We start from the raw sequence: 14,038 nt of genomic DNA, 5'->3' as shown, positions 1-14,038 counted from the left end.
CGCCGGAACCCAGCAGGTCGAGGCTGTGGTGGTCATGAGCGTGCCACTGCACTCCAGCCTGGGCAACAGAGTGAGACTCCAACTCAAAAAAAAAAGAACGACCCTGGGTGAGAAGGGGCCGCCATACAGTCACTTGGGGAGTCCCCCCGGGGCCACCCCATCGTAGTAGCCGAGAATCGACATGTGATCATAGCTGCTGGGATGGGTTTTATACACACCAAGAACGGCTCTTGTGACACTGTGGAAGGTGGCAGGTCAGGTGGGACATTGTGTCATGTTAATAATGCATAGTCCTCCCACTCCCAAATGAGATTTAAGGAGTCTTTTAAAAATCATGTGTAAGAGATGGTTTAAAAATAAAATCTGCTAGAGGAATCAGAATGTGTGTTTGTATTGGGAACAGAATTCTTCTGGGAGTGCTGATGAGATGGATACTGGGGCTTAAAACTTAGCTTTAAAGTGCAGAAAGGAATATGAGGTAGTTTATATAGTTATTGAAAGAGTAGTAGTTGCCTAAGAAGCCTCAGGTGTCCTAGTTCTGGCCCATAAGGCAGAGGGCAGTGGCATCCAGCATGCCTCTGGTCACCCTTTGCACAGGCTGAAGTCATTAGGGGAGACATTTCCTCAGGGATTCTAATCAAATGCCTGCCTCTATCCAGTGGGTCCATCCCTCACCAGCAGTTCCTGTATCTAGGTGCCAGGGGTAAGAAAAGGGATGCATCTTCAAATAAGGAAGTCCCCATTGTGGCCACCCAACTCCTCCTCTTTGAAGGACACTTGCTGCCCATCACCTTGTGCCAGGACCATCTTTACTTTCCCCACAAAAGTTTCTTTCAGGACACACTGAGACTCCTAGCCTTGGGAACCACCTTGGGAGGCCTGGGCTTCCACTCATGCCTTGCCTGCCTAGAAGGCTGAATTGGCAGTGCCAGGGCTGGTGGAAGCTGTCTTGATGTGCTGGGGGTAGGAGAGGGAACCTCGTGAAATGTCTCTAGTCAGAGGGGTGATAAACTAGCTGAGGTGAGAACTTCCATCAAATTTTCCCTTGTCCATATGGATACACTCGTGTCTGCAGGAGAATTCTTGAGTGCTAATCGTTGGCAGCTCTTTCCTGGGTCCTGCTTTGAAATACTGGATACCCAAGAAATACCAGAGAAATTAACTTTGAGCCCTTAAACTTCAGAGGAGAGTTCACATACTCCACTGCTTCCAGAGGCCTGAAGGTAACAAAAAATGAGAAAAGTGGCCAGGTGTGAGTGATGGCAGGCCAGAGAGAGTGTGCCCCAACGGATGGGGGCCATTCATCTGCTCCAGTCAATTGCTGCTACTTAGGAACCAAATCCACTATCTCTGGATTTTTTTTTTAAGACAAAACAAAACAGGACTTGAATCTGAAATGTCTTGATTTTTAAACAGCAGTAGCTAATTGAAACATGTTTAAATACTGTGTAGACCAAACAGGACACTTTTGAGGGCCAGACAGGACCATGTGGATTGCCAGCTTGGTCCTCACCTTAGAAGTGAGTAGGCATACGTGCCAGCTATTTTTATGAGGCCAGCTGAGAGCCTGGAAGACTGGCAGAGGGGATGTGGAAGGGGATGGGCACTAAAGCATCAAAAAATTAGAATTCATGGTCTTCCTGCCACTGCTGGAAGGAGCCTATGCCGTCACTGTACGGCAACCTTTCACCTTAGAAGCGAAGATGTGAAGACTTAAGGCAGGGATTTGCTCACATAGAGTTGGGTTCTGTACTGATCCAGACATCAAGTATGCCAGCTCCCAGTCCACTCCCCCACACAAGCTCTGAATCAAAACCAGGACACACTGCCTAGGACACCAAACCTGGCTCCACCAGGAGCGCAAGAAACTGCCTACAAGCTGGCAAGTGATTCCCTTTCTGACTGGAGTCAAAGTTCTCCCTGTCTAGCCCAGCCCTCCCATTGGCCCATGAGATCCGCCCCCTCCAGCTTCCTGCCCCTGCCCCGAAGCTCTGTAAGAGGCGACATTCTCTGGAAACCAGTGGTCACTGCAGCACCATGACAGAGTCAGGCAAGGTAAGGAAGACACTTGTAGGCTAGCTGCTCCTTAGGGGGCCTGTCAGCCTTCAGAAAGTCAGGCCTGCACAGGTTGGAGCCAAAGGATCTCGCCGGACTCTTGGAGCCTCTGGCCTAGAGAGCTCCGAGTCAGACCTGAGTTGACCCAGTGAGGCCTGAGGCAAATCTGGTGGGGTGGGAAGAAGCAATGCCGGCACCCACCGTGGCTCCCGAAGCTGGGAGCCTCCACTCATGAGCTCACACACACCTTTCTCCTCTCTCCCCAGCCCATCCTCTACTCCTATTTCCGAAGCTCTTGTGCCTGGAGAGTCCGAAGTGGTAAGAGCTGTGTGTTCACCATGCTGAGCACTGGTAAAGGTGGGATGCAGTGCAGAAGCCCCGGGGGCAAAATGGGCCCCAGGGGGAAGGGGCGCTCAGTCACACAGGACTTTGCCCTCCACCACCACCCTGGCACCAGCATCCTGTCTCCTGGAGCCCCGATCCCTGAATGGCATCTCCAGGAAGTGCAGGCTGGAGGTGGGAGGAAGAGGATCTTTGTTCTCCTGGAACCCCTACCACCACACTCCAGAGTCCCTTGGCAACCCTACCCAAGGCAGATCACAAAATGCAGAAGTTCCTGGTAACAAGCAGGGGACAGCTGGCCTCCCTCTGTTCTTATCTCATTTAATCTGGCACATTAAACAGAGCTGGGCAGTGTCACCCTGGAGGCTCAGCCAGGGCCCTCGGGCGAGTCGTTTGAGCCAGCCTTCCCTCAGCTGAATGTCCTGGGCGAAGGTCACAGTCATGGCAGCCCACACTGAGGAAGAGCTCTGTGCTCAGTGGTTTTGTGTGCGTGATTCCATTTCAACCTAGGTGGGAAGTACTATTATTCTCCCCATTGTATAGATGAGGAAACTGAGGCAGAGAGACGTTAAATAACTTGGTAACTTGCCTGTGATCAAGCAGCTACTAAGAGGCAGAGCTGGAATTTGAACCACATAGTCTGATTCCAGAGTCCACGTTTTCGAAATTGAAAATAAGTAACATATAAGTGTAATGTAGCATTAATAAGGAAATATTGCTTTTTGTAGTAATTATTGAGCATTTATGATTTACTAGGCATTGTTCTAACCACTTTGCATACAATTTGTCTTTTTTTTTTTTTTTTTACAATAATCTTAATATAAATAAGATGATTTTGGGGGTCCCAGAGTACCAGTATGGAAACTGAGAAGTAGAGGTTAATTAATTAAAAGTTAGGCAGGAGTAGTATTTGTAGTGATTCACCAGAGCACATGGTCATTTCTAATTTTAACATATTAAGATATTTATGCTGTGTACAAGTGAAATTTGTCAATGCGTAGGTCTATATGCATTGCGATTTTGATACCTACTCAGTGATGATACATGAAAGGATAAATGCAGACCACTGAATTTTTAAGAACACAGTCCAGTGCAGAGCCCATGTTTCTAATAGCTATACTATGCTACTTGTCAGGTGAGGAAACTGAGACACAGAGGCCCATTGAGTTACTTGCCCAAGGCCACACAGCCAGCAAATGGATGTAATAAAATTTGAACCCAAGCAGCCTGCCTCCAGAGCCTGGCCCTAACTGCAAAGCCATCCCCCACCATCCCCTCTGTGGCCCCGCCCCACAGTCCCTTGGTATGAGCAAGAGCACTGGGTGCCCAGAGAAACTTCCCTCTGCCTAGGCAGAGCAGAGCAGTAGGAGCGGTCAGTCTGTGGAGCACTTCCATCTGTGGGTGCTGGCTGTCTTTGGGGCCTGCGTCCTACTCAGCCCCAGCCACTTCCACCTCCAGAGCGGAGTGACCAGCGCCAGGAGGAGCTTGGTGGTGTTCCCCTGGCCCTCTTCACACTGCCACCCACCTCGACCCCTCCCCTCACCGGGCCATTGCCACAGTTTAGTACCCAAGTGTGCCTGAACACGTGCACACACATACAGCCTTCTCCACTAGGGCTGACCCACGCATTTTGACCCTCAGCTTGCCAAGGGAAATTATCAAGAGGGATCTCCATCTGGCCTCTGGAGTCACAAGTGCCCCGAGACTGCCAAAGAGCCTGGAATCTGTAAACATCTCTGAGAACAGAGAATGGACTGGAAGACTCTTCCAAACAGAGGAAGGGTGCCAGCTGTCGTGTGTGCTCTGTGGTCACCTGAGCACCCTTCCTTGGCCCTTAGGTGTCCCAGTGAGGGAATGATCCCATGTCTCCAATGAAGACACCCCACTCCCCGCTGTGTAAAGATCTGGAGAGACAGAGGTGACAGGACACACCAGCTGTCCTCCAAGAGTCACAGTGGCCAGGACACACACCTTTATAGCAGCACCAGGGGCATAAGGGCCCCACTGGGGTCTCCAGAGAGTGAGGGTGCTAGGAGTTCAGGGGTGAGAGGCACTGCACACCTGGGGTGGGGGAAGAGGTGGTGACAAGGAAAGCTGGAGAGAAGGGGATGGTGCCGGGCTGGGCCTCCACCCTCTAGCAGTATGGAGAAACTTCCCCCACCACGGCCTCCTGTGAAACCTTGGGAGTGGAGGTGGAGGCTGCAACCCAACCCTGCTGTCTGCGGTCTCTCCTAGCTCTGGCCTTGAAAGGCATTGACTATGAGACGATGCCCATCAACCTCATCAAGGACGGGGGCCAGCAGGTACGGAGGCTGTCCCCAGGCCACGAAGTGGCATTGGAGGTCTTGGAGAGGTACCAAGTGGGAGGTGGGGGGGCTGTCCACCCCTGAGAAGTGAGCAATATCCTGTGGTCCCTGTGATCTGAAGAGGCTGCTGGTCTCCCCTGGGACAAGGTGGCAAATTGTGCAGTGGCAGGAGCCCCAGGAAGGGCCCAGGCTCCATGCTCTCCATCACGGCCTTGGGCTGTCCAGTGCTGACCCTGGGAGGCCCAGTGGAGAGAGGGTCCTTGCTTCATGCTGGGCCCTCTGGATGGCCGGCTAGGGTAGGAGCTGCCCTGGTGGCTGCAGCGTGAGATGCTGGGAAAGCCCATGGCCAGGTGTGGGATGGAGCCTTGCAGTTCAGCAGCTGCTGGGGTTCAGGATACTGCATGGTACGCTAGGGATTACCCCGGGCCTACGAGCTAGGGCCTTCCCAGGAAGAGGGGTCTGTGTGGGCGGCATCCTGAGGTTTCCTGCTTGCTTGGTTCTGCTCTGGCCGACTCTGGCCGGGCACCCTCCCTAGGGTCTTGTCTCCACAGTTCTCTGCGGAGTTCCAGGCACTGAACCCCATGAAGCAGGTGCCAGTCCTGAAGATCGATGGAATAACCATTGGCCAGTCAGTGAGTACAGGGCCTGGGGGACCCCTGCAGGAGCCTTGCCTGGAATGAGAGCCCTGGCAGCTCTTCCTCGCCTGGCTGGCCAAGGCGCTTAGCATCCAGGAGACGCTTAATAAATACTGGTCAAAGGGAGATTTGAGCATATGGGGACTAAGTTCTGCAGGATAAGGTCCAGAAAGGCTTCCCAGGGCTCAAGCTGAGGAGGTGGGAGGGGCGGAGGGGATGGCAGTGAAGAGGAGAAGTTTGCTGGCCTGTCCTCCTAGGCCAGGGTCCTGGGCCCTCTCCCTGCCTCACTGCGCCCTTCTGTACAGCTGGCCATCATCGAGTACCTGGACGAGACTCGTCCCACTCCGCGACTTCTGCCTCAGGACCCCAGGAAGAGGGCCAGCGTACGCATGATCTCCAACCTCATCGCGAGCGGCATCCAGCCCCTGCAGGCAGGCATCCTCCCGTCTCCCTCCGCCCCTCACCTTCAGGCATACATGCACACTGGCTGTGAGGTGCCCGGGGTGGGGGTGACCGGAGGACACGGGGATTCCCCAGGGCTTTGACCGAGACCATGTGGCGGGGGTGGAGGACAGGAATCCCAGAAATCAGCCTCCCCAGGGGCTTCCAGGGAGGTGTCTAGAGGGACTCGTAGTGGGACAGGGGGCTTCAGGGGGAGGCCGAGTGGGTACGGTCCAGGCCTCCACCTTCAACCATAGCAGCCTCACTTTCCCTCTGTTTGAGCTTAGGATTCTCGTAGGATTGTATTTTTTAAAAGTTTTCACTGACAAAACAAGGAAGTGTTGAAACAGTTCATCTGTGCCAACTCCTGACTTTGTGAGCAAGCAAACAGCCCCAGAAGGATGGGGTGACTTTGCCAAGTCACACAGCTCAGTAGTAGCAGAGCAGGGACCAAGCCCGGGGCCTCGTGCCCCTGAGCCCTCGCCCCCGTGTCATGTTATTGTTTGAACGAAGAATCTTGGGGCAGTCAGATGTCTCCACTTTACAGATGAGGAAACTGACGCCCAGAAGTAAGGTGGTTCCAGGAGTGCAAAGAGGGAGTCAGAGCAGGAATACCTGAGAGCCAGCCCCACACACGGCCCCGTCCCGCCCCACCCCGTGTCACACTCTCTCTCCTCTCAGACCAGAGGGTGCCAGGGAGATAGGCCTTAGGTGATGGCCACCCCTGCCACAGATATGGCAGTATACAGTGCCCCGACTCGTGTGCACCTCTGCCAGTTACGTGGCTTTCAGAGGCCATGGGGTGGCCTAAGAAGGTGGCATGGGGCGTCTCCCTCCAACCTCAGATCCCTGATGGGAGGGGCTCACACAGCTGGGAAGGGGGACAGGTACAGCCAGGGCAGGTGGGCACTTAGTCTCCCAGAAGGGCTTGGCGGAAGGGGCCCTGCCTGTCTCCCAGAGCAATCACAGGTCTTCCTTGGGCCACACAGAACCTGGGTGTCCTGAAGCAAGTGGGCCAGGAGAAGCAGCTGACCTGGGCCCAGAACGTCATCTCTGTGGGCTTTGGCGGTGAGTCCTCACTCCCTCGCGCTGCCCCCTGGCGTTCGTTCAGAGAAATGGCCCACGCAGGGGCCTGGCACCTGAACCCACCACCTAGGCTGCCTGGGTCTTGACGGTGGCAGGGAGGAGGGCAGGGCTGAGAGGCAGTGGGCTGAGTGAGCATCCAAGCCTGGCCTCAGGCTCCGTCCCCTCTGGGAACCTCCATATTTGAGCCCACAGTCCTCAGCCCTTGGGAGCTGGATAGCCCCATCTCTGCCTCTTCGCCCACTCCAGCCAGAGGCCAAGACCCGTGCAGAGCCAGCCCCTTGGGGTGGGCAATGGCTGGAGTGAGAGGTCTGAGGAAGCATCACAAACCTCCAGCAACCCTCCCCAGGCCTGGCACCACATTCCCTCCAACACCCAGGCCCGGCCTGTCACCTAGATGGGCACCTGTCTCATAACGGCGGAGGCTGATGTCCCTTCCTGTGCCCAGAGTAAGAGTCTTCCTGTCCCCACCACAGCTCTGGAGCGGATCCTGCAGAGCACAGCAGGGGAGTACTGCGTGGGAGATGAGGTGAGCCTGCCCGGGCCTGCCCTCTTGGCCTCCTCCCTCATGCTGACCCCAGGATGCCCCTCTCTCCCCCTGCCCTAGGGCAGGGTGCTTGGAGCTTCCTACGGAGGCATCACAGCAGGCCATGGGGGGATCTCTGTGCCAAGCAGTCAGCTCATGAGGCATGCCTCAGCTCACTTCTCAGAGGAAGGGCGGTTTGGGCAGCCTTGAGGGACGACACTGGATGATTCTCCATTCTTTCCCCATTCTGAGATTCTAGGATCCAGGTGCCCTGGCTCCTACAGGCTAAGGCCCTGCACCTGTGGTAATTCTGGTTCCAAGGTCCTCACCATGGGTATCTCCTCCCTGCTGGGATCCATCACTAAGTGCCTGGTGATGGCGTGTTCAACAAGCCGAGTAACTTCCACCAAGGCAATCAGATCTTCTCTGGCCACCCATGAAAATGGTTGTCAGGGCAACGAGGGCACCTCAGCTCTGGGGACAAACCCAGGCAGGTCAGGGTAGACAAGAGTGGGGGAAGAGCCAGAGCAGATGGGAGCATCAGGGGTTTGCACCCCCAGTACTCACAGGGACATATCCAGCCCAGCCAGTGAGTCTGAGATGCTCACCTGGTACAAGCCACACAACCCTTTTTCAGGTGACCATGGCTGATCTGTGCCTAGTGCCTCAGGTGGCAAATGCTGAGAGGTAAGAGAGAGCCCCGCCCCCCTGCCCTCTCCTGGCAGCGCCCACAATCAAGCCCCCGAGTTCAGCCACTCTTCCCCAGCAGGCCTAGGAGCCGCTGTGTCAGGCCACCAGCCACTGTGGCCTGGAAGAGACGGTATAAGAAATCAGGGTGGTGCCCCTCCCAGGCCACCACAGCCCAGGCCATCCCTGTACATAAGCCCTACTCCTAAGAGGAGCTGGCTCACCTGGTGACACTCCGAGGCACCCGTCTGCCATCCCTGGGCTGTCGGTGCCTAGCAGTGAGCTCTGCCTCTGCTTTCCTCCGTCAGCCCTTCCACAGGGCACAGACGAGCCCCTCTGTGGATGGCATTGTGCTGGGCATCAGTAATATGGAGACGGGTGGCACATTCCCTGCCCCTGAAAGCTTATGACATGGGGGAGAAACAGTCTGTATATGGAAGTGTCTAGCACTGGGCTTCACACTCAGGACGTTCTCAATCAATAGTTGTTGCTTAGAGAGGAACAGAAGGTAACAGATGCCAGACGACACTGCACAGGACCTGCCATCCCCCATGAAGGAGGCGTCCCTAGCAGGACTGCCATCCTCATCCTCCCCGGACCCCATCCAGCCCTGCTGTCTGCTCCCTCGCTGCCCCCAGGGCAGTCTCCAGGTGTCCCTGAAAATCTTGGCTTGGGGCCGTTTCTCTCCAGGTATAAGGTGGATCTCACCCCCTACTCCACCATCAGACGCATCAACAAGTCGCTGCTGGCCTTGGAGGCCTTCCAGGTGTCTCACCCCTGCCGGCAGCCGGACACACCTGCAGAGCTGAGGGCCTAACTCCCAGCCCTGCCCGCTGGCATGAGCAGGAGGGGCACAGGAGCAGAAGCCGGGTGGGCCCAACAGACCTGAAGACGAACAGGTCCTTTCTGAGGAAGCAGGAGATGAGAATTCTAGCCCTGTATCTGCCTTCCTGCTGAACCTCGTTCTGCCTCAGTTTCCTCATCTGCATGTGGGGTGGGTGGGATGAGGGGATGCCAGGAGTGGAGCGAGCAAGAACACCCCTGTGATCTGTGTCCAGCAGTCACGGAGATGAAGTGAGACAGGGGTCACGTGCCTGGTGCACTGACTGCAGCCCCCTACGGAAGCTCAAGTGCCTCTTCACGGCCCCGTATCATGCCCGATTCCAAAGAATGCCCCACTGAAATCCTGTCTGCATTCAACAGAAATGAAAGGTTAAAAAGATTCAATGGAAGCCCAGGACTCCTCTTGTCTGTCTGAACTGGAATCCCCCATGCCACGGCCAGCAGAGGAAGGCAGTCGGCCCCTGGGCCCCCGTGGCAGGCCTGGCCCCAGGGACCTGAGAACCAGAGAGAGAGAGAAACCCCAAAGCCTGCCTGAGGGACCCAGACGAGAGCCAAAAGAGAAGAGACCCGAGAGGCAGGGAAGCAGGCATCCCGTGAGTGGCTGTGCTCCTGGGTGAGGATCTGGGCCGTGGCTGAGTGCTCTGGCCCAGGGGACAAGTTGAGCCTCAGCACAGTCCTTTATCTTCAGGGGCAGCATGTTCAGACCAGTCCCAGGAGTGTGTCCTTGGGCATCGGTCATCACGAGTGGTCCTGGGAGTGGGACACAGGCTCCCCGGGCAGTGGGAAGAGCTGCTGACCTGGCCAGCTTGGGAGACCCGCCAGGGAACTGCACCCCACGGGCTGCAGTTGCTTGACCGTGCTTGGCTGGCCAAGGTGCCAGGCCCACCTCTTGGCAGAGATATGGCAGGGAGATTGGGGTCACTCCTGGGGGGGAAACAAGGTGACCTTGTGTGTCGTGCCTGAGATTTCATGCCACCCGCATGGCGAGGTTAAGCAGGAAATCGAGGTTTATGTGTCTGGTTCAGATGGAAGCCACCTTTCTCAGTCATGAGTCTCTTTTCTCCAGCCCCAGGCACCTAGGCTCACCTGGGCTCCTGTGTGGCCTCTCCTCTCTTAGACGGCCTGGGTTCAGACTCTAGCATGACCAAAGTGGGCACTCTTCTTTCTGAGGCAGGTTTGTCCTGGCAAAGCCAGAGAGAAGCAGAAGGTAGATGAGACACAGCCATGATGAGCATGACTCAATGGGACCTCCTGTCCCACCCTGCAGCCATATGGACCTTGTGTCTCAAATTACTCCAGACTTGCCCTGCCGGAGAAGGTTCACCTGGGCCCTCCACAAGAAGCCTGTACCTGAGGTAAAAGACTAATCTCTTCAGCCCAGAAATCAGGAGTCCTCACCTCTTGACTTGAATGCTGAAGTTGAAGGTGATAACACTCCTGTGGGTTTTAAAGGTAGAATTAACTCAGGGGAAAGGAGGGTGGCCCCACACTTTAGGGTCTTCCGGCAACTCTCAAGGCAGAGTGCCTCCCTGGGCCTGCAGAGACCAGAGGGGAGGGGCAGGCAAGCCCTGGGGGTTGGACTTGGCCACGGGGCTGCGGCTGCCCATCCCCAGGACTGTGTTCCCGGGACCACCTTCCCAGTGCCTTTGGGAGCCCAGCTGATCCAAAAGAATTTCCAGCACTGCAGAGGTTATCAGTTTCCCCACTGCCTGGCTCTTCCTGATCTTATCTCCAGGCAATGAGAAAGTCTTCAAGAGGCTTCTGGGAAGGGAGAGAACTAGATAGAATCTACATCTAGGTTCAGAAACAGATGACCCAAGGCCAGTCCCTTGACCTGAATGATTCTAGAAAGAACTAGGCATAATGAGGGAGTGATTTGGGATTTTTCCTAGAAGAAAACAATCTGATGGCTGTGCTACTTCAGTTGGCGATGGCCGTACCACCTTCCTCCATCCAGTCCGACATGCAGCAAGTCTTCCCTGGCGGCCGCCACAGGCTGGAAGCTGGGATGCCTGCAGAAGTGACTGCAGGAGTGGCACCTGCTCTTACTGAGTTCTGTCCCTCCACATACTCCTGCAAACCTCCTTGATGAGCTCTAACTCAGCCTCATATATTTATTGTCTATCTGCTTGTCTGACTTCTAGGCACTGATGTATTTCAACTCAGTAAGGTCTTCTAGACAGTATCGAAATATGAATCTTAGCTGGGCGTGGTGGCTTGCATCTGTAGTTCCAGCTACTTGGAAGGCTGAGGCGGAAGGATCGCCTGAGCCCAGCAGGTCGAGGCTGCAGTGGCCACGGGCGTGCCACTGTACTCTAGCCTAGGCAACAGAGTGAGACTCTAACTCAAAAAAAAAAAAAGAAAAAGAAATATGAATCTGTTTCACCTGAGCCATCCTAAAATTGGTGGCAAAAGCCAGTGGGTTTTAAGGACATCTAAATCAGGTAAAGAAGCCAGATGCAGTGGCTCACGCCTATAATCCCAGCACTTTGGGAAACAAAGGCAAGAGGATTGCCTGAGCCCACAGGTTCAAGACCAGCCTGGCAACTTGGTGAGACTGCAGCTCTACAATAAATCATAAATTTAGCTGGGCATGGTAGTGCACACCTGTGGTTCCAGCTACTTGGAAGGTTGAAGCAGAAGGATCGCCTGAGCCTAGCAGATTGAGGCTGCGGTGGCCATGAGCGTTCCATTGCACTGCAGCTTGGGTGACAGAGTGAGAGCCGACTCAAAAAAATCAGTCAATCAGGTAAAGAGGTGATTCAGCCTTCATTATCATACATTATTAAAAAACCATCTCTCAGCTGATGCACAGAACTCATTTACATATTATCACACAGTTCAGGTCCTATAGTTTGCTGTTACATGTGAAATGTAACATGACAATCAGTCCTGTGTGGGGAGGGAGAGGCCAAATGGTGTGACTTTTCCTCTGAGCTCAGCATGGGAGCACCAGGGATCCTCGGACTTCTCCAGAAAAACACCTGGTGGGTTCATGTGGGAATGGGACTGACTTATCCCACGGAATTGGCTCACAGGATCTTGGAGGCTGAGAAATCATGTGATCTGCTGTTGGGGAAGACCCAGGCCCACGGTAGTGTTGTTCAGTCCAGGTCTGAAGGCCTGAGAACCAGGGCCGCTGAGGGTGAAGATCCTACCCTAAGGCCCAGAGAAGACAAGATGGGATGACCCAGTGCAACCAATAAATTCCTCCTTCCTCCACCCTTGGTTCTGTTTGGGCCCTCGCAGGACTGAATGGTGCCACCCGTCCTGGGGAGGGTAATCAGTTTACCAAGTCCGCTGACTCCAATGCTAATCCCACAGAAACGCCCTCACAGACTCGCCCAGAATAATGTTTACTCTGGGTACCCCATGGCCCAGTCGCGTTGACACATAAAATTAACTGTCACAGCCTCTTTATTCATTTTGTCTCCCCCCAAACCCAGACAAAACTGTCCTTCCTTGCAAAAACAAATGCACCTAAGCCAAAGACACGCACTCCAGCTCCTGGGAGGGGACTCACCTGGAAAGTGCTGGCTTCTTGCAGGGATCCCACCGGGCGTGTGCGCCACCCTGAGGACATGACCAAACCTGTCTGGTTCTCAGCCACACTGGCTTTAGGAGGCCACTGGCCATCTATCTCCTTATCGCACGATGTTTTTGCAAAAGGCTTTTGTATGTCAAAGCTAGAACCCACAATGTGGGCGCTCTCCACACAGTCTGGAGCAACACTCTTGCCTCTCTCTTTACCCAGAACCCGGGAGAGAGCCTCAGCGCCCCAGGGCCTATGACAGCTTTTCTGGTATCTATTCTGGCTTTGGAGGTGGGGCTCTGGGGAAGTCAGGGAAGCTGAGGAGAGGGAGTTGGGTGGGCTGAGGAGAGAAGGCAGGCTCAGGGAGCCACCACTCAGGATCAGCTGAGGGATGGAATAGGGGGACGAGAAATCCCAGCCTCGCTGAATGACCACAGCTCACGAGCGAGGGGGAGCTCTCTGGGCCTGCAGTTTTTTGTTCGTTTTAGAGACAGGGTCTCCCTCTGTTGCCCAGGCTGGAATGCCGCTGTGCAACCGTAGCTCACTGCAACATCGAACTCCTGGGCTCAAGTGTTCCTCCTTCAGCCTTCCGAGTAGTTGGACGTGGCACACCACCACACTCGGTTGTTTTTTCTTTTTTTCTTTTTTAAAGACAAGGTCTCACTCTGTTGCCCATGCTGGTCTATTTATTATTTACTTAAGATTCAAGGGACACCGGTGCAGGCTTGTTCCGTGGTTATATTGCATCATGGTGAAGTTTGAATCTGTCACCCAATTATTGAACATGGTACCCGATAGGTCATTTCCAAGCCCTGTCCCCTCCCTCCCTCCCCGCTCTAGGAGTCCCCAGTGTCTGTTGTTCCCAACGTTATGCCCATGTGTGCCCAGTGTTTAGCTCCCATTTATAGGTGAGAACATGTGGTATTGGTTTTTTGTCTCTATGTCAAATCTCTCTTAGAACAATGGCCTCCAGTCGCATCCATGCTGCTGCTGCAGAGGACATGAATTCGTTCTTTTTTTATGGTTGCCCAGGTTGGTCTCAAAACCCTGGCCTCAAGGGAGCCACCTGTCTTGGCCTCCCAAAGCACTGGGATCACAGGTGACAGAAACCACACCCTGCCAGCAGTTTTGAGTCAGAATGAGGCTATCTTGTGTTTCCATAGAGTTCAGGTCAACAACATGGTCAGCTGCCCTGCTGTCCAGGAATGTGGAGACCTGAGTTTTGATGGCTTCAGCCCCATCCCACAGGGAACCCTCCTCCAGGGACCTGGGGCTGGCTACATGGGAGAGGAGAACCTCCTTCTGTTCTCAGAGGAGTGTAGCTGTGCTCTGGAGAATAGGAGAATATAGCATTTCTCAACCATCTTCCCTGCATGAGAGCAGAATTCCCTCAAAGTCCTCCAGTGCTGGACTACTGACCTACCTCCATTATCCCAGTACCAAGCAACATGACTAGCCCTGCTCCATTTTTTTTTTTTTTTTTTGAGTTGGAGTCTCACTCTGTCACCCAAACTGGAGTGCAGTGGCCGCTCCCAGTCACCGCAGCCTCAACCTGCTGGGCTCCGGCGATCCTTCCGCCTCAGCCTTC

General features: G+C 54.5%; 1 protein-coding gene across 1 annotated transcript; it reads left to right on the top strand.

Annotated features, from left to right (window-relative positions):
- Positions 1 to 2,037: 2,037 nt before the first annotated feature.
- Positions 2,038 to 9,295, top strand: GSTZ1 (glutathione S-transferase zeta 1). The gene is made up of 9 exons (XM_021711824.1): positions 2,038 to 2,055; positions 2,322 to 2,373; positions 4,633 to 4,700; positions 5,255 to 5,335; positions 5,644 to 5,769; positions 6,769 to 6,847; positions 7,339 to 7,391; positions 8,026 to 8,075; positions 8,766 to 9,295. Exons 1-9 carry the CDS (start codon positions 2,038 to 2,040, stop codon positions 8,890 to 8,892), a joined length of 654 nt encoding a protein of 217 aa, XP_021567499.1. The 3' UTR covers positions 8,893 to 9,295.
- The last annotated feature ends 4,743 nt before the right edge of the window (positions 9,296 to 14,038 follow it).

The sequence above is a fragment of the Carlito syrichta genome, unplaced genomic scaffold (genome assembly GCF_000164805.1).
Source record: "Carlito syrichta isolate Samal-C Ts95f unplaced genomic scaffold, Tarsius_syrichta-2.0.1 Scaffold302712, whole genome shotgun sequence".
Lineage (NCBI taxonomy): Eukaryota > Metazoa > Chordata > Mammalia > Primates > Tarsiidae > Carlito > Carlito syrichta.
This window is presented reverse-complemented; position numbering and strand designations above follow the sequence as displayed.

What these genes read in the sequence shown, in the direction of transcription:
- GSTZ1 (XM_021711824.1), top strand. An exon ending in TCAAGGACGGGGGCCAGCAG is followed by an intron (nt 4,701 to 5,254) that starts GTACGGAGGCTG and finishes TTGTCTCCACAG; the next exon opens with TTCTCTGCGGAGTTCCAGGC. An exon ending in CAGGTGGCAAATGCTGAGAG is followed by an intron (nt 8,076 to 8,765) that starts GTAAGAGAGAGC and finishes GTTTCTCTCCAG; the next exon opens with GTATAAGGTGGATCTCACCC.